The sequence below is a fragment of the Chiloscyllium punctatum genome, chromosome 16 (genome assembly GCF_047496795.1).
Source record: "Chiloscyllium punctatum isolate Juve2018m chromosome 16, sChiPun1.3, whole genome shotgun sequence".
NCBI lineage: Eukaryota > Metazoa > Chordata > Chondrichthyes > Orectolobiformes > Hemiscylliidae > Chiloscyllium > Chiloscyllium punctatum.
The window spans coordinates 10,395,426-10,418,532 of record NC_092754.1 but is presented as its reverse complement, the minus strand read 5'-3'; the positions used below and the strand labels follow the sequence as shown (position 1 = coordinate 10,418,532).

At 40.2% G+C, this 23,107-nt stretch overlaps 1 protein-coding gene across 9 annotated transcripts in view; it reads right to left on the bottom strand.

Moving 5' to 3' along the window:
* Positions 1 to 11,142: 11,142 nt before the first annotated feature.
* agrn (agrin) overlaps positions 11,143 to 23,107 on the bottom strand; it is a 513,439-nt gene continuing 501,474 nt past the window's right edge. For 5 of the 9 annotated variants that reach the window (XM_072586197.1, XM_072586199.1, XM_072586200.1 and 2 more), the window contains 4 exons: positions 21,681 to 21,713; positions 17,351 to 17,575; positions 16,832 to 16,935; positions 11,143 to 14,101 (listed from right to left, as the gene is read on the bottom strand). In XM_072586197.1, coding sequence (XP_072442298.1) covers positions 13,944 to 14,101; positions 16,832 to 16,935; positions 17,351 to 17,575; positions 21,681 to 21,713 — 520 coding nt within the window. In that variant the 3' untranslated portion in view covers positions 11,143 to 13,943. The remainder of the gene's footprint in view (positions 14,102 to 16,831; positions 16,936 to 17,350; positions 17,576 to 21,680; positions 21,714 to 23,107) is intronic. The other 4 variants (XM_072586201.1, XM_072586202.1, XM_072586203.1 and 1 more) reach the window with 1 other exon arrangement.

Sequence of the window (23,107 nt, the reverse complement as noted above, 5' to 3'; positions counted from 1 at the left end):
ATAACATTAATATGTAGCCTAGGAACAAGGCTTTATAATGTAGCAATCCTCTCTTTGCAGGTCAGGATTCCTGCAATGTGTTATAGCCCTTTTGAACAGTTCCCTAATGCAGTGTAAGTTACAAGATTCCATGCAAAGACTGCACGAAGCACTATATTGGACAAACAGGCAAACAACTAGCAATCCGCATCCACGAACATCAACTAGCCACTAAACACCACAACCAGCTGTCCCTAGTAGCCATGCACACAGATGATAAGGATGACAAATTTGACTGGGCAACACAATGATAGCGAGTTTTGAGAAGATTTGTAGCTCAGGTTGAGGTTATGGATGTAGGTTTGCTCGCTGAGCTAGAAGGTTCATTTTCAGATGTTTCATCACCACACTAGGTAACATCATCAGTGAGCCTCTGGATGAAGCACTGGTGGTTAAGCCGCTTTCTCTTTATATGTTTGAGTTTCTTTGGGTTGGTGATGTCATTTCCTGTGGCGATTTCATTTCCTATAGTGATGTCATTTCCCACTCTTTTTCTCTGGGGTTGGTAAATGGGATCCAAGTCAATGTGTTTGTTGATAGAGCTCTTGTTGGAATGCCATGCTTCTAGGAATTCACATTTTTGGTTCTTCTGACAGTGTAGTCAGTGTTTCCTTGGCCAGGTTCATGTTGATGGATGTGAACAGGGCTGTTACATCAAAGGAGACCATTATTTCATCCTCTTCTATCTTAGTGTCTTTGATGGGCTTCAGGAATTCATGGGTGGAGTGGCTGGAGTGGAGTGTGTCTTCTACGAAGTGTTTTAGTCTTTGGTGTACCTTCTTGGCCAATCTGTAAATGTGGGACAACACATCCATCCTAGAACAAGCCAAACAGATACGCATGAGAATTCCTGGAAGCATGGCATTCCAACCAAACACATTGAGTTGGATCTCATTTGCTACCCACTGAGAAAAAGAACCAGAAATGACGTCACCACAGGAAATGATATCACCAACCCAAGGAACCCCAAACATATAAATAGAAAGTGGGCTACACCACCAGTTCTTTATCCAGAGGCTCACTGAAGATGTTACCTAGTATGGTGAAAAAATGTATGAAAATGAACCTTCCAGCTCAGCGAGCAAACCTACATCCATAACACAATGATAACAGGACAGGCTAAACAGAGGTACAGCCAGAGAATTTCTAGAAACATGGCACTCATCCATGGAATCCATCAACAAACTCATAGACCTCGACGCAATATGTCAGCCATCACAACGAACTACCAGAATCAGAAACCAGAAGCCGCAGGAACACAGTCAAATAAATTCCAGAAGACACAGCATTTCACAGGAGGCTCCAAAGCACTGAAGATGTCACCTGGACAGGGATGAAACGTCTGCAAATCAACTTTCCAGCTCAGCGAACATACCCACAATCAAAGTACAGTAATGATCTCATAAACCTGTCCGTTAAATCTTATGAGCTAAAGTTTGGGCGGCACGGTGACTCAGTGGTTAGCACTGCTGCCTCACAGTGCCAGCGACCTGGGTTTAATTTCTGCCCCAGGCATCTGTCTGTGTGGAGTTTGCACATTCTCCCCGTGTCTGCGTGGGTTTCCTCCAGATATTCCGGTTTCCTCCCACAGTCCGAAGATGTGCAGGTTAGGTGAATTGGCTATGTTAAATTGCCCATAGTGTTAGGTGTAGGGGAATGGGTCTGGGTGGGTTGCTCTTCGGAGGGTGGTGTGGACTTGTTGGGCCTGTTTCCACACTGTAGGTAATCTAATCTAATTATACTGCCATATAATACTGCTGTGAGGCATCGCAAAATAATGATGGTCTGAAAAATTTCAGGGCTAGGTTAAATTTTTGATATAACAACTATGCAGGTGCCATTAATTCTGCTTCATTAATGACAACAAATCAAGATGTGCAAAGACTGATTCTGTGAAAGGAAATGGAGAAAAGCTTGTGGTATTTTCTCCACCATAGAAAAATCGGTCTCCCTCTAGCAATCAGCATCATAACAGATCTCAATTTGTATTCTACTAGTAGCTTCCATACCCCAGGTGGATGCACCCAAGGTGAGGGAATATCCACACACAAAGCAATAAAATGAGTGAATTTTCAATCTTGTAATTATTTAATGGATGTTAATCCATTTTAAAGAAATTATACAGTTCAACCTTATAATTAATTTGTTTAATGTTATTGAAGCAGAGAAATAAATCTCCATGTTAAACATTTATATATTTCCTCCATTAGTATGCCTTAGGATTACCTAGAACCAGAGAATTTTACCGTTCAGAAGGAGCCATCATGTCTGTATCAGCTCCCAGAAGAGCTACCCAGCTATTTTCATTCTCTAGCCCTATCTCTGTACTTGCATGTGTAGCCTTATTTCTTTTTATGTGCAATGGTAACACATTCAATATTACGTTATTCAATAAAGTACTATTTTTGTTAAAATATACTACTACTGGAAAGGTTATTGTCGTCCTACCAGATTCAGATTAGTGTGTGTTCAATTGTGTAGTTATGTCTACAATCTTTGATTGCATGGAATATTTTCCAGAACTTATGCAACCTGCTGTATCTAGATAACAATTCCTTTATACACTTAGGTAACAACTCATTGCAGATATTCCAGAATTTATATTTCTTATAAACAGCAGCATTATTCATGAGTTTGTCTCTTAAAAGTGTACTGACAGTCTGATCATGAGACAGTCTCCTTTTACACAAGATAAAAATGTATCTCAAACAGACATACGTGGTTGAACATAGACATGTGTTGTCAATTCGATACACAAATGGGTAAAACAAAGTTTACGAGACTTACATTCCATACTTGAGTTGAAAAGTGTGGAGCTGGAAAAGCACAGCAGGCCAGGCAGCATCTGAGGAGCAGGAGAGTTGATATTTCAGGCATAAGCCCGTCACCAGGACTGTTGGGTGTGGGGGGGGGGGGGGGGGGGGGGGGTGAAGGGGAGCATGGTGGAAGGGGCTGAGAGATAAACAGAAGGGTTGGACTGGGGATGGTTTCAGGTAGCTGGGAAGGCAATGGGGTAGTAGTGGGTCCAATTCAGAACGTGGCTGAAGAGCATCAGGGCAGAGCAGATGACCTGGGGTGGTGGGGTGGGGGGGGGTTGCATGCAGGGAGTGAGAGATTCACTGAGATCCTTGTAGAGGGACGAGAACTTCTTCAAGATAGGCTAATGGCTGAAATGTCGACTCTCCTACTCCTCGAATGCTGTCTGACCTGCTGAGCTTTTCCAGTGCTGCCCTTTTCGACTCTGATCTCCAGCATCTGTGGTCCTCACTTTCTCCTAGTTGCTGTAACCTGACATTTCATACTTCAATGCAACATTTTGAATATTTGACAACTTGTCCTCACCTGGTGATGAAACACTTGTCTACGTATGAATGGTATGCCATACATTGGTCTGAGCTGATTTCCACTCCTTTTCAAGGTAGCACCATAATCAGTAATGATTTTGCATGATCTAGGCTAGTTGTATATTTTAGAACCCAGTATCTGTGCTGTATTCCTAATACACTTTCTGTCCAGTAATTCTCTATCTCCTCACTCATCATGTAACACTTTCATTCTCCTCTGTCTTTAAAAAGAATGTCTTGTATCTTGGAATACTTAGACTGTTGGTTGCTGGGCAAGGTCATTTGCAATTGGCATCTGTGTATAGGGCAGTTTTTCTTTCTCCTTTGGTGTCACAGGAAAATGCAGAAATGCAATGCAACAATCTTGTTCAATGCTTAACTTTTAATGATTTGGAGATGCTGGTGTTAGACTGGGGTGTACAAAGTTAAAAATCACACAACACCAGGTTATAGTCTAACAGGTTTATTTGGAAGCACTGTCAAGCTAGACCATAACCTGGTGTTGTGTGATTTTTAACTTTGACTCCTAATGATAATTGATTTAATAGTAATACTGTCCATTCTACTAAACCAACATGATCATGGACAGTGGGGTGGCAATGTGATATGGATTACTCCCATTGTAGTACATGTTGAGAATATTTCCAGCATACAGTAGTCCATTTTCAGACACAGTCTGTTTTGGGACACCAACTAAACTGAAAATAGACTCATTGTATCAATAATAGTCGTGCTAGAGGTGCTGCTAAATCGTTGAAAAATGGGTAACTTAGAGAAGTGACCCATCACTAGCATATAATTTTCCATGTGCAATATGAATGGATCAGTCTTTTGTCCAAAGAGTGGATGAAAAATCATGTGGATGTAAAGGCTCCCTCCTCTGTAGGAGCTGATATTTTTGGCATGTCCTACATATACTCACAAGGTATTGAAAACTCTGAATCATCTCCAGCCAGTACTCATGTGCTTTCTATCATGTGCATTCAATACTCTATGTAACATGGATATCACAACAGAATGCTTTTGAGATTAGGATTTGTCTTGGAATACCATGGACAAAATGAACAAATCTTCTCAGGTGCTTTTTTTTAACACTTTCAACCACCCCCGGAACATGATGTTTGCATCTGTTGCAGTTGCTCATCTTTGGCGATTACTACTTGCAACTATTCACACTGGTTCTGGCCAAAGTGTAACAGATAAATCTTAAGAACATCTTCAACTTCATGAGCATGTCTCTTAAAAGTATACTGACAGTGAGACATAACAGAACAGACAGAATATTGCACAACCAATGTGTAAATACATGGGACATCCTCATTTAATGTCAAGTTTTCTGGAGCTGCCTTGCAGTGTGCAACATTTGAATGATCATAACAACTTGGAACATTGAGACATATGCCTTCGGAGCAAGAGTAGATCATTCTAACCTTCAAACCTGCTTTGCCATTCAATAAGATCATAGTTGATCTGCTTGTAGTCCCAAACCTGCTTTCCTGTCTATCAAAAATCTAACAAAACCTGATAACATTCAGTGACTGATCTCTACTTTTTTCTAAGGAGAATTCCACATACTAATGATTCACTGGGTGAAATGAACTCTCATCATCTCTGTTTTAAAAGTAAGACTTCTTAACAAAGCTTGATCCTGACTTCTAGCATCCCCTGCAATGGAAACATCCGATCGGAATCCACCTTGTCAAGTCCCCTCAGGAGCTGGCAAGTTTGAATAAGATCACCCTCTCATTCTTCTGAACAAGTGGATAAATGCTCAACTTGTTCAACCTTGCTTCGCAAACTAAGCCTTTCATCTTGGGAATATATCAAACATAAGAACATCTGAATTAGGAGCAGGAGGCCATTCAACCCCTTGCTCATCATTCAATAAGATCATGGCTGATCTGATTATAACCTTGAATTCCCGTTCTTGTCTATCACGATAACCTTCTACTCGCTTATCAAGATTCTAGAACATAGAACATAGAACATAGAACAATACAGCACAGAACAGGCCCTTCGGCCCACGATGTTGTGCCGAACTTCTATCCTAGATTAAGCACCCATCCATGTACCTATCCAAATGCCGCTTAAAGGTCGCCAATGAATCTGACTCGACCACTCCCACGGGCAGCGCATTCCATGCCCCCACCACTCTCTGGGTAAAGAACCCACCCCTGACATCTCCCCTATACCTTCCACCCTTCACCTTAAATTTATGTCCCCTTGTAACACTCTGTTGTACCCGGGGAAAAAGTTTCTGACTGTCTACTCTATCTATTCCTCTGATCATCTTATAAACCTCTATCAAGTCACCCCTCATCCTTCACCGTTCCAACGAGAAAAGGCCGAGAACTCTCAACCTATCCTCGTACGACCTACTCTCCATTCCAGGCAACATCCTGGTAAATCTTCACTGCACCCTCTCCAAAGCTTCCACATCTTTCCTAAAGTGAGGCGACCAGAACTGCACACAGTACTCCAAATGTGGCCTAACCAAAGTCCTGTACAGCTGCAACATCACCTCACGACTCTTGAATTCAATCCCTCTGCTAATGAACGATAATACTCCATAGGCCTTCTTACAAACTCTATCCACCTGAGTGGCAACTTTCAAAGATCTATGTACATAGACCCCAAGATCCCTCTGTTCCTCCACCTGACCAAGAACCCTACCATTAACCCTGTATTCCGCATTCTTATTTGTCCTTCCAAAATGGACAACCTCACACTTGGCAGGGTTGAACTCCATCTGCCACTCCTCAGCCCAGCTCTGCATCATATCTAAGTCCCTCTGCAGCCGATAACAGCCCTCCTCACTGTCCACAACTCCAGCTATCATTGTATCATCTGCAAATTTACTGACCCACCCTTCGACTCCCTCATCTAAGTCATTAATAAAAATTACAAACAGCAGAGGACCCAGAACTGATCCCTGCGGAACTCCACTTGTAACTGGACTCCATGCTGAATATTTACCATCTACCACCACTCTCTGACTTCGACCGGTTAGCCAGTTTTCTATCCAATTGGCCAAATTTCCCTCTATCCCATGCCTCCTGACTTTCCGCATAAGCCTACCATGGGGAACCTTATCAAATGCCTTACTAAAATCCATGTACACTACATCCACTGCTCTACCCTCATCCACATGCTTGGTCACCTCCTCGAAGAATTCAATAAGACTTGTAAGGCAAGACCTACCCTTCACAAATCCGTGCTGGCTGTCCCTAATCAAGCAGTGTCTTTCCAGATACTCGTAAATCCTATCCCTCAGTACCCTTTCCATTACTTTGCCTACCACAGAAGTAAGACTAACTGGCCTGTAATTCCCGGGGTTATCCCTATTCCCTTTTTTGAACAGGGGCACAACATTCGCTACTCTCCAGTCCCCTGGTACCACCCCAGTTGCCAGTGAAGACGAGAAGATCATTGCCAACGGTACTGCAATTTCCTCTCTTGCTTCCCACATAATCCTAGGATATATCCCGTCAGGCCCGGGGGACTTGTCTATCCTCAAGTTGTTCAAAATGTCCAACACATCTTCCTTCCTAACAGGTATCTCTTCTAGCTTATCAGTCCGTTTCACACTCTCCTCTTCAACAATACGGTCCCTCTCGTTCGTAAATACTGAAGAGAAGTACTTGTTCAAAACCTCTCCTATCTCTTCCGACTCAATACACAGTCTCCCACCACTGTCCTTGATCGGACCTACCCTCGTTCTCGTCATTCTCAGGTTTCTCACATACGCATAGAATGCCTTGGGGTTATCCTTGATCCTATCCGCCAGGGATTTTTCATGCCCTCTCTTAGCTCTCCTAATCCCTTTCTTCAGGTCCCTTCTGGCTATCCTGTATCCCTCCACTGCTCTGTCTGAACCTTGTTTCCTCAACCTTATGTAAGCCTCCTTCTTCCTCTTTACTAGACATTCAACCTCCCTCGTCAACCAAGGCTCCCTCACACGACCATTTCTTTCCTGCCTGATCGGTACATACATATCAAGGACACGTCGTATCTGCTCCTTGAAAAAGTTCCACATTTCCACCACATCCTTCCCTGACAGCCTATGCTCCCAATGTATGCTCCTCAAATCCTGTCTTACAGCATTGTAATTTCCCTTCCCCCAATTGTAAAAACTTCCTTGTTGTGCGCACCTATCTCTCTCCATAACCAAGGTGAAAGTCACAGAATTGTGGTCGCCATCACCAAAATGTTCACCCACTAACAAGCCCACCACTTGTCCCGGTTCATTACCGAGTACCAAATCCAATATGGCCTCCCCTCTGGTTGGACAATCTACATACTGCGTTAGAAAAGCTTCCTGGACACACTGCACAAACACCGCCCCATCCAATCTACTTGATCTAAAGAGCTTCCAATCAATATTTGGGAAGTTGAAGTCGCCCATGACTACGACCCTGTGGCTTCTGCACCTTTCCAAAATCTGTTTCCCAATCTGTTTCTCCACATCTCTGCTGCTATTGGGGGGCCTATAATAAACACCCAACAAGGTGACTGCACCTTTCCTATTTCTGACTTCAGCCCATACTACCTCCAGAGGCAGATCCCCCTCAAACTTCCTTTCTGCAGCCGTTATACCATTTCTAGTTAGCAATGCCACCCCCCCTCCTTTTTTACCACCCTTCCTAATCTTACTGAAACATATGTAACCAGGAACCTCCAACAGCCATTCCTGTCCCTCATCTATCCATGTTTCCGTGATGGCCACAACATCGTAGTCCCAGGTACCGATCCACGCCTTAAGTTCACCCACTTTCTATCTACTTTTGCTTTAAAATATTCTCAGACTCTACTTCCACCATTTTTTCAAGAAGAGTTTCAGATACTCATGACACTCAGAAGAAGAAAAAAAATCACCTGATCTTTAATGGGTGACCCAGACTTCTAAACAGTGCATCTGATAAAAGGAAGCATTTTCTCCACATGTGAACACTTTTGATTTTCTAAGTATCCTGCTATATCCTCTGTAACAACGGACACTCGCAATTTCTCTGTGACAAGTGCTCAGCTAACTGGCCTGTAATTTCCACTTTCTGTCTCCCACCTTTCTGAAATAAAGTTGCCATATTAGTTATATTCCAATCTGCTAGAACTTTTACAGAATCTTCGGCATTTTAGATGATTATAATGCCTCAATACCTGCAAGTATGGTTTTTGGTAGATCTGCCTAACCTCTTTCACTTTGGCTGATAGCCCTAGGTTTTATGATGCTCAATACATCTGAGAAACACCGGAATGACTATAATAAACAATGTTCTCAAGCCTTGAAAGAAAAATTTCACCACTTAGTTTACTTAATGGTACCATGTAGCACAAATGTGCAAGAGTAGTCCATGCTATAACAATTTGAAAAACCATGCAAAAGCCACATGGAGGGAAGTTGCTATTTCTGATTATCCCTGACTTTCAGGACCTTATCTTCTGAACTTCCCTAGAACATATAGAACATAAAATCCATTAAGTGTAAAAATCCTGACATTCTTTTCCTCCAAGCCATTCAGAGATGCCTCCTCCCTATCTGTCAGTCCCCTTTCACAGCCACCAGCTGATGTCAATGCATCAACGTGTCCTTTCTGCTGGGTCAATAAAGCTCCTTGTTCAAGCTGCTCCCACTCAATACAAAACCAGGAAGATGGTCCTCACCAATAGAATGGCACCTTTTAACCAATAACGATCTAGATGGATCCAAAGGTATGGGGAGAAAATGGGAAAATTGCATTCAGATAGAGAATCAGCCATGATCATATTGTTTGGTGGAGAAAGCCTGGGGGAGTTGAATGGCTTATTAATTAACCTAGTTTCTATATTTCTATGAAACCTAAGGAGTGTTTTTTTTGAATTGTTGCATACTTAATGCCAAAGGTTAAATTTAATCTGGTGAAGTTGTGTTTTAATAAGTATGCATAATGTGCTGATGCATTAAAATGGGATTCCTGCCACTTGACAAGCACAATTTCCAGGCAATCTAATAACCAGCTTTCATTACATCAGGAAGCTGACACTTTGCCCCTTGTTCAATTAAATGCTCTCACCCACTTAGTTACTCACTCCCAGGACCATCATAAGATACACCATAGTGTGGAGTTACCACTGGGCCACTATGTTCGTCTGTTGAGAGAGCAGCTCAAAGGTAATAATAAGCCTAATGTTACATGATGGAATATCAATGATGTGAATGGGTTTCTAACAGCTAGGGAGATTTGTTATCCACTGACCAGAGACAATCCCCCCACAAATATGTGATAGTTGTGGAACCATTGCCATTGTACGGACAATTTCATTGAACCTTCCAGACCAAAAAAGGCAAGCATATGTTTTCCCAGGAATTTAACCACCAATATACATCTTGGTGACTGTATTGATGTATTATGATTTAGAGGCAGCATTCGTGAAAAGTAGAACTCAAACGCAAGATTGGTAGGAGAGTTTTGAGGAACCCACTACACATTTTAATAACATTGAATTTGGAGTGTGATGCCTCTGTGTTCTTTTTGTGAATTGCAAACTCAATGATAGGATTGTGTAATCATACTGGAATAATGTATTTTGATTTTGCCAATTACTCATGTTGGTTTGTGCAACACAACGTTGTTAAAAGCTTGATTCTGTGCTTTGTACACTGTGTCCATATTTTCTCTGGTGTTAAAATAACAAAACAAATTAGAACACAAAAGCAGTCCAATAAATATCACCTTAACCTGACATAATGAGAGTAACATGAAGATGCATATTATCGTATATAGACTATTGTTTGAATATATTTAGTAGCATACTGTTTACCTTAATTACCCAGTTCACCTGGTTCATTTCTGCTACTCAAAATGTACATATGCCAACAAAATGAAATTGGCTGTGATTAATTCTATCATCACATTATCTTCACATATACGCATTAAGTATTCAGCTGGTTTACTGAATTGAGTTCCCACAGACATTGGCTCATTTACTGATAAATGTTGAACCTATTACTTCATGTGTGGTTTTGAGGTGATAGCTTCTCATCTTTTATCGTAAGAATACTGCATTGTTAGCGCTAAATGTATAAACAGTATTCTTTTAACTCTATTAACCAAATACGTTAGGCTACTGTATAACTTCTGCAATCATTTACTTTGACAGCAATACTGGCAGTATTACATTGTGCCAATTGTAAAGTGATTAGCTCTTTAGTTTTTCTACAATGTACTGACCTCTAAACCTACAGCTCGGAAGCTAGCAAAGAACAAAATAGTAAGTAAAGAGCACTTTCATAATCGAGGTATAAGTGGATAATCTGCTCTGAGGTGGTGAATAAATGGGTAATGGCTTATGACCTTTTACAAGCTTTTTGTTTATCAAAAGAACAGTGGTCACACAAGGTTTATGGACATTGTGGAGAGACCCAGCAAGTAGAAGAAAGTGATAATTTGTAGGTATGGTGCCTAACTCTGATTCATTGCTACTATACAGTTTGTCAGACCATCATAAATCTGTAAACACTCCGCACCTTTGGTGAAAATGACCAACATTTCAGGCCAAATTAATTGCCAACTCCATTTCTCATTTCACAGATAATGCCTGACCTTTTGAGCGTGTCCAGCGCTTTGTTTCTTTTTATTTCAGATTTCCTGTAACTGCAGTATTTCAGTTTTTGGAGGCAATTCCATTGGGAGAGGATCAGAAAATTTCTCAAGGCCAACAACACACATTTAATAATTCATTAAAGATCACTTTCCACACTAACAGGAAAAAGAAATTAAAATTATTCGGAAGTTTTACCACTTTATTTCATGATGATTGGACAAAAGACACGAGTAATAAAGTTAGTAATGGTTACATCATGCTGATCATATACTGTGCACTGTCCTTACAGATTAATTACAGCAGTTTACAATGGTCATGTACCTGAAAAAACACTGTATGGAAACACATAAATAAACCAGCATTTCTCTTCTTTTTAAAAAAAAGGGCTTGAATATTTTTACACTAGAGTTAAAACACCAGCAGTAAAACATCAAATAAAAATAAGTGCACAATACAAGGTGTGCACGGTGAGGCTCACCAGAAGATTGGTGAACTTGGCATTTAAGGCATTTCTAAAGCCCCCCTTTCTCACAAACATTTCTGACTCAAGACACAGCATTTTGGAATGTTTCTGCTTATGTTCTATTTCTTCAATTCCCTTGTTGGAAAAAAAACACACGCAAGTTCACTTAATTGACCTCCTCAAACCCAGTGACCAGCATTCCAAAGTTGTCTGCTCACTTGCAGTCTGCAGCAATGATGAGGTAAGCATTAAAAGAACAACGGACAACAGACTGCATTCCTCACCAGTCATTGCAAAGGGCCAGAGATTACGTTAAAATAAAAGTTGTGACATTAAAAATGACCGAAACCATGACAACTACAAAGTCTAAATACTGGCCTAAAAGTTGACAATATCACACAGTGACAGCGAGAACTTATTTTCTTTGCATGTGATCTAGATGCCTTTCACAGAGTAATAAAACAGCACACTAACAGCAGCACCACCCACGTAAATGTCAGAAAGGCATTCCTCATTCCCTCTGTTGTGGTCACCTCTGTTTGACCACCTTGCAGTGATTTTATTTTGGTGGTTGTCACATTCCAATTCCCAGTGATACAGTGCCCCTTTCTATTCCTAACTGTGCTCTTTTCAGCTATCTCCTCACAGGTTTATAGAATGATATGTATTTGAATGTTATATAATATAAAGAAATTCTGTAAATACACATTAGTTGTTAAGGCTGAATTAAAAAAAAGACACCTTCTGTGGATTTTAAAAAAAAAGTCAGGTGATAGGGCCAGAAATAAAATATTTGACACCACTGAATAATGCCGATGACAAAAATATCACAATCTGAATCAATGCACATTGCAGAGACCAAATTTTACAGCAGTCTAGACACATTTATGGCCACTCATGCCACTTGCAAAATCCTTGGCATATTTCATGAAAGCAAAGCTCATTTTCTGCAAACCTTTTCCAACAGCCCATTGTAATTTTAATTTAGCTACTGGGCACGGATTTATAGCAGTAAACTTCCCACCTGTGCCCATGTACTTTCCATTGGTCAAGTCTGCAGGTGGAGCACATTACAGCAAGCAGCAGCTAAGGAGAAAATTATATTATGGGACTGGCTCAGTAGCATGCCACATGTAATACAAAGCTCTTGGGTTCTTTTTTTTAGTGTGATCGCCAACTGGACATCAGTCTTTCTCCATTAAATTTAAAACGTAGGCATATTTTTCCCTGTCCAAGACCATTAGAAAAAAATGGACCACCAGCAGGCCACATGCAATCTCACAAGTGTTAAGTGAAAGGTATCTGTTACATATTGGTCCATAGTACATACACTATACACAGTGGGTATCAAAAGCAGGAGATTATTTCTGCATGTGGCAAATTGTAACACCTAAACAGTTTGAGTCTTTACATACAAAAATATAGACAAATGGAAAAACAAATTCAGGAAATTATATCAGCTTGATTCCATATTGAGTTTCAAGTGCCAGTTAATGAAATGCAATAAAGATTCCCTTGGTTTCTCGGATCTCAGCACAGAACCAGGGGTTACCTCTTATGCAGAGTGAATGAACACTATATGTTTGGGGAAAAAAAAACTTTTTCTTGATGGAGAGGAAGGAGCAAGCTCCTTATGCGAATGAAAACATTTGATAGTTGAGAAACGTTGCATTAGCAGATTTTATCTAAATGATATTTTGTTTTCTTTTCAGAAGCTACAAAATAATCAAGATATTCTATTTATTTCCTTTTGATTACAAACCAAAACATCTGAACTTTGATGATTGAAAAGCAGCCGTATTTATGAGATTCTGTTGTGAAATACAGGTTTTTAAAACTTAAAATGATTTAGAACTCTCTAAAAAGTCCAGAGCAATTGAAGGTGTGCTGCCTTGACTTGGGAATATTGAAAGTAAATTTATTTTTTAAAAAAAAGGTGACATGCAAAGCTATCTCTTTCCATCTAGCTGTACATCATTTTGTCTGATGACTTCATATCTTTTATAAGAGGGGTATAGCATTTTCCCAAAACAACACGTGTTGGCTAGTTCAGTGTTGCAATATATTTAATCCTTGAAGTAGTACACAATTAAACATAAACAACACAAATTATTAAAAGCAGAGAAACAAAGACAGTCGATGCTTATTGTGTCTCACAATTTGATGTGAAGGGTCAAATCTGAGAAAATACATTGGCCAGATTCAGTTTGCAGATAGTAAACACTACAGATTTAAGTCTTCTAGTTGCCTTAAATAAGAAGAGCCTAACCACAAGTTCTTAGATTTTGAAGCAGAATGATTCAAAGAAGGCAGCAGGTACTGTCAGCACCAAATTTCACAGGTTCAAGTATGACTGAATTAACTGTGTACAGTGTAGTTGTAGCCTAGGACGTTTTGATCGTTTGGTTCGCTTGTGAGATCAGCTTGATATACTGCAACAAAACATTTTCAATATAAAAAGCAATAAAAGTATACAAAAATAGAAAATAATTACAGCAATAGGCATGGCCTGTTCATTATTTGGCTGGACAGTGTAATATTGTGGGATTATTCAAGGCGTCTTCTACTAGTTGAAGTTCCTGACGATCAATGATTACATCCTTTATGCAGCCTATGAAACCAGTGCTGTAGGCCTTTGGCAATCTGTTTCCAAGTGCTAGCTTCTCAATTCCACCTGTAAAAAATGGGAACAATTATCGGTGAAAATTGTGCACAGCACGCTCCACAAAACTAAAAGCTTTACATGGTATGCATTGCCATTCCAAGCACTTTTGCTGAAGGCAGAACCCACTGAATTAATGCACATATTGCATTACAGGCCTAAGAACTCTTGGTACTAATGACACAGATCAATTCAGTTGAATTCTGATTAATGTATAATATAGCTCGTGTGTTAAAATGGGTTATGCTTAGCTCAGGATGTCTGAAGACCGCATGTTTTAAAAAATGCATTTACTTTGGAAGTTGTAAGAAATTGTTTGTTCAGCACATTTACAACCGTAATTGTCAATTGCACTTTGAAACTGGCACATCTTCAATCCATGTCAATTCTTTGCACAGGAAACTCCATGGAGCAATTAAGAAAGGAAACTGAGTCACCAGTATAGACGATATTAATAAGTGTGTATACGGACTAACTTCAAAGAGAAAATCTTTGGTACTCGATAAGGATTTAACTCCATATATTTAACTCCATATATTTTTACATGTTTTCTCTTCCTAGTGGAACATGAAGGGCCTGAATCCTACTATATTTAGGCCAAGCATCAAGTTTGTCAAGTTTCACAAAGGGTTTCTCTTCATGGGGCCTATTGAGAATTCTCGCCACATCATCTCACTCATTAACCACCTACTGTGCTCCCATGACACTCCTCTTGTGCAATGCTAGCCCAGGTCCCTATTCGCCACAGTCAAAAGAACTCACCAGTCACTAGATATCCTGGAATATGCTGATCTGCATCTCTGGCACCCACGCCACCTTAAACTCCAGCCAAAAATCTGGCCAAATGTTGGCATTGATATTTATTGATATAACCAGCAATATAATGGTGCAGCATCCCCACACACATAGCAGGCATGGCAGACACTTCCTGGACGCACACAGCTCCACTTTCTTGTCCTCATCATTGTCTAACCACCAGGCCACACAGCTTATCTTCTTTAGCCACATCCCATCCTACCACTGACCTCTAAGTCATCATTACTGTGCCCCAGTGCGCACTGGAGACCAGCATCTTATTATTGTGCATGGGCCATCACATACAAACATTCGGGTAATTCCAAAGAGAGCATTTATTTCTTCATCAAAAGCAAATACTGGCAAAACAAACAGAGCATGCAGTTCACCTCCACAACTCAAAACAAATGTACAATGATCAACAACAATTCTACAGTCCACAATTTCCTGCTACACCCAGCTCTCATCTACCCGGGACTGCGTATGAGTAGGTCCTGTTTGTCTTGTACCACCTGCTGCAGGTCTGTCACGAACAAGGACAGTTTCTTCCTCCTCCTCAGAAGATGACACCCATTCTCCATGTTCCTCAGTATCCGGTACATTGCACCATTACCTGTCCCAATGTCCTCCGTTTCATTGTCTGCCCTCTGTAGAGTGCAGCATACTATGACAATAGAGTGCAGCATACTATGACGATAGAGTGCATTTGGTCGAAGGAATTTTTTCAGATACACACCCCCCACCCCCATTCCCCCTCCACTGACTGACTCAAGCATTCAAAGTGTTCCTAATGCCTGCTCCATCATTGCCACTGTCATTAGATCATGATGCTCATCGGAAGAGCCAGCACAGGCAGCCTGGGCCAAATGGCCTTCATCTGGCCATGACAATAGAAGTAACAATTCTGTGATTACTGCATGCAAAGTGCCTGGGCAGCAGCATTGGAACGCTAGTTGTCGCTGCTTCCCAAAGTGCACCTTTCAAGTGCGGCATTGGTGACATGAGGGTTCTGAGAACCTGATGGGTGTCAGATGCCCACATCCATGGACACAGTGTGTGTGCAGCTTGTGTCCATGCAGCTTCTCTGAGACATTATTGTCGGATGTCACAGATAGTGGCCTGGAGGAGTTTGCGATGAGCTGAAATTACCAGGTACTCACTCTGGCTTTCATGTCAGGAATTACAGATGTCTCGTTTTTTCATGCTGGGTGCTCGGAAAGGAAGCTGCTGATTAATGAGGTAAGACTCATTGTTCATGAAGCTGCCAACCAGCTATAATCCCCATGAAGAGGCATCTCATTGCTTCCCGATAAGAATCTTGTCTTGAAGCTCCCAACTCTGTCTGAAAATTCAACAATTCAATCCTGACATGAAGAAAGGACTCATCTGATTTCTCCCAGATTTTTTGCCATAGCCCACGTTGCTCATGGTACTATGAAAATCTATCCTAAATGTTCACAACAGAGTTTAAAACAATTTTTTTTAAATAAAGAGCTGGTGCAAATAAAGCACAAAGCTAAAGCAAACCAGAATTCCTAGCCCCTAATAGTAATACTCCACGACTTCTCACTCAGATTAGCTTCTGAACCCTTAAACACACAAGCCTGTCAACTCATTCACAGAACTCACGGACTCTGGTAAATAAGCCTTTGCTTTGCCTTTTGAACTTAGGATCACTTAAAACAGAAATTTAGCTCTGTTCCAAGAACATTAACCTGGCATCCCCTGTTGACTTGGTGAGTTTATTTAGTGACTAGCAGAATCAGATAGACCATAAGGTCATTAGCTCAGATCCTGATCCTCAAATTAGTAGTTGTGACAGGAGGTTGGTTGGTACAGGTTGGCTTTAAAATGATTCACGTGACCAAGGCTACATGCCTTGCCATCCAAATACTCTAAACGTTTATACTAGAATTGTAAACACTGCTCATGATGGTTCCAACTTACCAAGCCAGAGAGCGCCATCGGTATCCAACTGTGTGGCACCAATAGGAGAAGAACCAGTGACAGGGGCTTCATTTCCCACCTGGAGAGTCCCATATCTGTGTATCCTGTTGGGTAACCAGAGCAAGGAGACAGGCACTGATTTGAGTAACTGAAATAATACTGAAGACCCCTCATGACAAACTACTGATACCAACAATATAAACTTGCAAAAGGCAAAATCTGACCATCCCACTGGAATACTAAATCTTAGATCTTAGTTATATGAGGGTGGAAAGTAGAATTCATGATATTAAGGAAGAATACTTATCACATTCATGTTAGAAGAATTAATGCTATTTTAAATGTCTTAATATCTTTGCTAAAATAATGGAAAAAGATAAGTCGTTTGGATACATCATGCATTTAACAACTAGGATAACAAATAGAAATTTCTAACCAATTGTCTGCACTCACATTTACTGTCCCCAAACCACAATTAGTAACTATTGAAATGAAAGGCAATATGCATGTCAAATGTACCTGTTAGCTTTGATCCTAATCCACTGATTTGTGTTGACTGGAATTGTAGACCGGAGTATGACCGGCTTAGAACCCAGGTCATAGGTCATCTGCACATACCCATCTACTACAGCCAGTGCAATGTAATCAGATCTCTCAGCAATTTTCCCACTCCACAGAATCAGTCCCTGCGTTGCTTCTGTTTTGATGCTCAGTTCAAAGTAATTCATTTGTATCGCTTTTTCGCTAAATACAGAAACAAAAATCTTTAAGAACAGATTCAGAGATTCAAATCTTAATATAGTGCCAGTGCTAAACATTCACTACAAAGTATCACGTTTTGGGTCCACTAACTCCTCTGTTGCTTTGACTCATCATAAATGATCAATTCTTAATTTACATTAAAAAGGACCAAGAAATTGACATTTTCACATACCCAGTGACCTAGATTTGTGGCTTTTGGGGTTTGTCTAGAAGGATAAAGAGATAGGTTATAGCCAGATTCAAGGAAGTTGGATTTAATTTGCTGTCTGCAGTTCATTTGAATGTTTTTGTGTACAGATTTGAAAATTGCTTACTGGTAGTCAGAGCAGAATATTGTGGATAAGTATAATCTAAAGAAATGGTTCAACTAAAGGGTTTGGAGATGCTGGTGTTGGACTGGGGTGTACAAAGTTAAAAATCACACAAAACCAGGTTATAGTCCATCAGGTTTATTTGGAAGCACTAGCTTTCGGAGCGCTGCTCCTTCATCAGGTGGCTGTGCACTACACAACTGTAAGAATTTATAGCAAAAGTTTACAGTGTGATGTGATTGAAATTCTACATTAAAAAATACTTTGATAGTTTGTTAAGTCTCTCATCTGTCAGAATGACCATGTTAGCTTCACTTCTTTCATATGAATCCATGTAAGATTCTGTTAATTCATTTTTTAGATTAGAATCAATCTAAACATTATGGCACAGACAGCAGCACACAGGGGGCTAACACCTTCAACACATTATCTGGGCTGACACCAATTGTTAAAGTTAACCTGAGAATGTAACTTTTTTAAAAATGCTTTGTGATTTACATATGAAAGAACTGAAACTAACATGGTCATTCTGACAGATGAGAGACTTAACAAACAATCAAGGTATAATTTCAGTTACATCACACTGTAAACTTTTGCTATAAATTCTGTGTCTTACAATTGTGTACTGCACAACCACCTGATGAAGGAGCAGTGGTAGTGCTTCCAATTAAACCTGTTGGACTATAACCTGGTATTGTGTGATTTTTAACTCAACTAAAGGGAGCCTTCACAACAGTGTGACAACATTCTGAAAGCCTTCCAAAAATCCTAAAAGTCTTTTGAAGCCTTTGCCATAGTTGGAGAGGCACAGGATTAAGAGGAGACTGATAAAAACAACAGGATATGAAGCACAAGTCTGCAACTGACAAAAGCAGTCTCACCACCAATCTCCTGATGGCTGATGAAGTGGGAGGTAGCACTTCATGAGGCAGCTGCGAGTATGGTTATCCTCTGGGCCTCTGTGCGATGCCCGTAAGGATGTTGAGAGCCAAAGTTCAGGACACAGCTAATCATTACCATCACTGAATCTGCAAACCATAAGCTCCATGTAGCTTCAGTATCCTTGCCAACAAATAGCACAAACTCTCCTTATTGCACAAACTCTGCCTTATTGCTAAACCAGATCTTAAAAAAATGCTCTGCATTCCATTCTCAGATGCTGTTTCAGAGAAGCTGATGGCGTATTGATAGGTGTACTTAATGAGACCGTACACCAAGTACTAATCATCTAGTTAAGCCATCTTTGATACATGCCACTGAAAACCTGGTATTGTGTTTAAGTAGTATCATATTATTATTGTTTTTATCTCTCCACCCCTGAGGCTTCCAGCCTCATTCCTAATGAAGGGCTCCTGCCCAAAATGTCGATTTTCCTGCTCCTTGGAGGCTGCCTGAACTGCTGTGCATTTCCAGCACCACTCTAATCTTGATGCTAATCATATTATTGTTAGGCATTTTGTTATAATGCTGGTGGGTTTGGTGGCCCAGTTTCTTTTAGGAAGAGGTAACCCCAGTCACATCTTTGTCCAACAAACTGAGGTGCTGGCAAATGGACACTCTCATGTGCAACCAGATCTCCATAAGTTCTGAAAAGGAGTCATATTGGACTGGAAACGTTAACACTGTCTCACTCTCTACAGTTGCTGCCAGACCTACTCGGCTTCTCCAGCACTTTCTGTTCTGATTTCATAAGTCTCTCTCTCTCTTTTTTGAAGTATGCCAGACAGGGTAATTCCCAGTAGGAAAACCCACTGGTGTCAGTAACAGGATGAGGAGTGATAAATTATTTACTTTGGCACAAAGGTTTGTGATAATGTAACTGCCTAAACAAATGAAGAAAAATAACCAAAAATGACTAAAATAGGCTTTCCATAACTTAACAGTGTACTTTCCCCAATCTTAATGCTGACTAGCAATCCTGGATACCTGCATAAAGTGTTTCATATCCTGCACATTAGAATGGCAGGAAATGTCATGCCTTACAAACCCGAAATAATGCAATTAAATATCCATCTGTTTGAACTGGATGCTTTCTCTGCTGTTGGTTTCACCCTCTGAAAAATGCAAAGAGGTGAAAAATGAACATATCTCTGTGAAAATAGGGCTTCCACCCATTTCCTGTTTCTGCTCATGTGAATACTGATTTTGGGGTGGTATTCATCAGAAAATCTGGGCAGTGAACTTAAGAGGGTTAATAGACCACATTGGATATTTGCAGTGCCGCAGACACAACATCCAGAGATAAATAACATTTAAAGACCAACCAGCATCAAACACAACATCAGAAGGCCTTTAGGTTAAAGAAACTGAGAGCAGTTTGCTGTACAGCCTGACAAAGCTGTAAATCGGTTTAAATATCACACCGATAAAGTATTTATACAGGAATCCTGGTGGTCTGATTTCAAGATTCATAAAGGTTCACAGTTTAGAACTGTACTGTCAGTGAAAGGCAAAAACAATTAGGTCGTATATCTACTGAAAGCTACAGCATTCTATAGGATCAACAAGCCAGGGAGATGTGCAGGTTCTTTGACTATTTGGGGAAGTTTACTCATCTAGATTCCATCAGGCTACATGCTGGTACTTGACAGGACATGATAAAATCAGACCTAAAGATTGGCTTTCATCCAATGAAATTTTTTTTTTGGATTAAGTTGCTCTAAACTACTAAATGACAAGTGGAAAGAGGGAGACCAAGGATAGAAAACTGAAATTTTTAAAATTACGTGAAGGAAGAATTAAAATGAAGACAATAAGAAAGGCAGCCAAGTGTTAAGTTCGAGTGACAACTAAGGCTTATATTAGCAGTTTCAGAAGGAATTAGACAAGTGAGGAAATCAATTGAGACATGCAGGTGGTGAACTGTGCATTCTGTTCGTGAACTGGGAGAATGATAAGGTGGTGTAAAAAGTCTATTTTAAAACCATATAAACTCAAGTTTCTAATAAAGACCAAAATAATGAGAGAGGAGAACACACTGAAAAGAGAAGAGAGCAAAAGCCCAAGTAATAAGAGAGAATATTCTGCCAGAAACAGTGGAGGAAGCAGAATATATAATAGTGATTAAAAAGAAACACATGCAAGTATTTCAAGGAAAACATGAAAAAGGATCAGGAATGAGTTGACAGGGTGGAACAAGCTAACTGACCTTCATTAGAGCTGTCCATACAAATAATAAAATACAGTGTAATCTTGTAGTCATTTCAGTTTTGTTAAGTTCAGCATTTTGAGGCATTATCTCAAACAAACAATAATTTTAATCATCTACATATAGAATCTTGAATGCTAGACACTTTAAACTAATCTTGACAAATAAGTACTATAACTGCTGCTTTCATGTTCCAGAGAGGAGGAGGTTTGAGAGTGGGGATGTGAGAAGGAAGAAGAGGAATTTGTTTACAATGGTCAAAACAATTTGCATTTAGCTAATGCTATTTGCCTCCCTGCAACATCCCTACCACTTCCTAGTCGATGTAATGCTTTTGAAGTGTAACCATTGTTGTAACGTCAGCAATACATTTAATTACGCAAATCTTGATTATTTTTTAACATTGTGACAGATTCCTAACCCAAAGCAATTGTGTGACTATCTTTGTGAATTCACCAAATGGTATAGATATTTACGTCTGAATCTCATGAGCTGGAAAATCCAATCTTATAGCAAGCTCAATGTAGCTCTCACTTCCTTTATAATTGTACCCAAGACATCATGATGAAAGCCACCACACACAGGAGGACAGACAGAAGCAGTGAATGCAAGCACGGTGAAGACTCACCTTTGATCTGAAGGATAGTCCATGAATTCAGGACTTAGGGGGCAGAAAGAAGAATGCATGCATGCAGTAAGTAGCCATGAAGATCGTTTAATTGCTGAATCATTAAGGGAAAGCTAGACAGCACAATCTGTAAAAAGCCTCAATCAACCAATACATGTAAAGTCTAAATTAAAAATCTGAAAGCACCAAAATAAACATACAGTGGAACCTGTTTCTTCAGTTAGTATACTTGAGGTGGAAAGTGCTCTTAATTTGGCATTCCAAAAGTAAAAATCAGGAAGCAGTGATGTCGTCATAAAAGGTAAAGTTTAAGAAAATTGGCAGTAAAGTGTTGGAGCAGTAATGTGGGGCACAGCAATTTGGATACAGAGTGCACCTGTATTCCAACAATGCAGTGCTCACAATAGCATTCAAAGATGTGTGGGGCTAGGCTGCCTGTCAACCACTCTCAGCTGCAAAAGGTAAAAAAAAACATGCAAATCCAGGAGGAAACAGGACAGCTAAGAGAAGAAAAGGAATTTTGTTTTGTACTTTTTAACTAAAGGCAACAAAAATATCTTCAAAGAAATGGAATTGTCATTCAAGGCACTAGACCAGATTGAAAACCTGAATGACCAAGTTTCCAACCTCTATACAATAGTTGAATAGATAGACAGAAAAAAAGAAAATTGACTACAAGATAGTCTCCTCATGGTGGCTCAGTGATTAACACTGCAGCCTCACAGCACCAGGGACCCAGGTTTGATTCCAGCCTCGGATGACTGTGGGGAGTTTGCACATTCTCCCTTCTCCATGTGTCTGCGTGGATTTCCTCCAGGTGCTCCGGTTTCCTCCCACAGTCCAAAGATATGCAAGTCAGATGGATTGGCCATGCTAAATTGCCCATAGTGTTAGGTGCATCAGTCAGAGGGAAATGGGTCTGGGTGGGTTACTCTTCAGAGGATCGGTGTGGACTTGTTGGGCCGAAGGGCCTGTTTCCACACTGTAGGGAATCCAATCTAATCAATTGCTCATTACTGAGCAAGCTGATTTGACATGGCTGGCAGCAGGGTTAAGGGAGCTTAAAACAAATTGTTGCTGCTTTTGGATCATTTTTGAGTGAAACCAATTGTAAAGTGGGTATTAAACAAGGATACTGTCAAGATAGTCATGTGATCTCCCCAAATGTCAAATGGTCTACTGGCTGCCAAGGCTAAGATACAAAGAATTTGTGAACTATTCTTCACAATATGGGACCAGCTGGGAGAAAGTTAGCAAGAGGACAAATAATGTACAAGCACAGTAACAATCATAATAATTTCTCTCTAAAACAAAAATTATGCCACTTTCAGGTGTATAAGTGATAACATTTATACTTCCAACATGTATATGTTTTGAGAAGAACAGGTAAAAATGAAATCCTTAGCGATCAAAATTGCTTCTTGAAT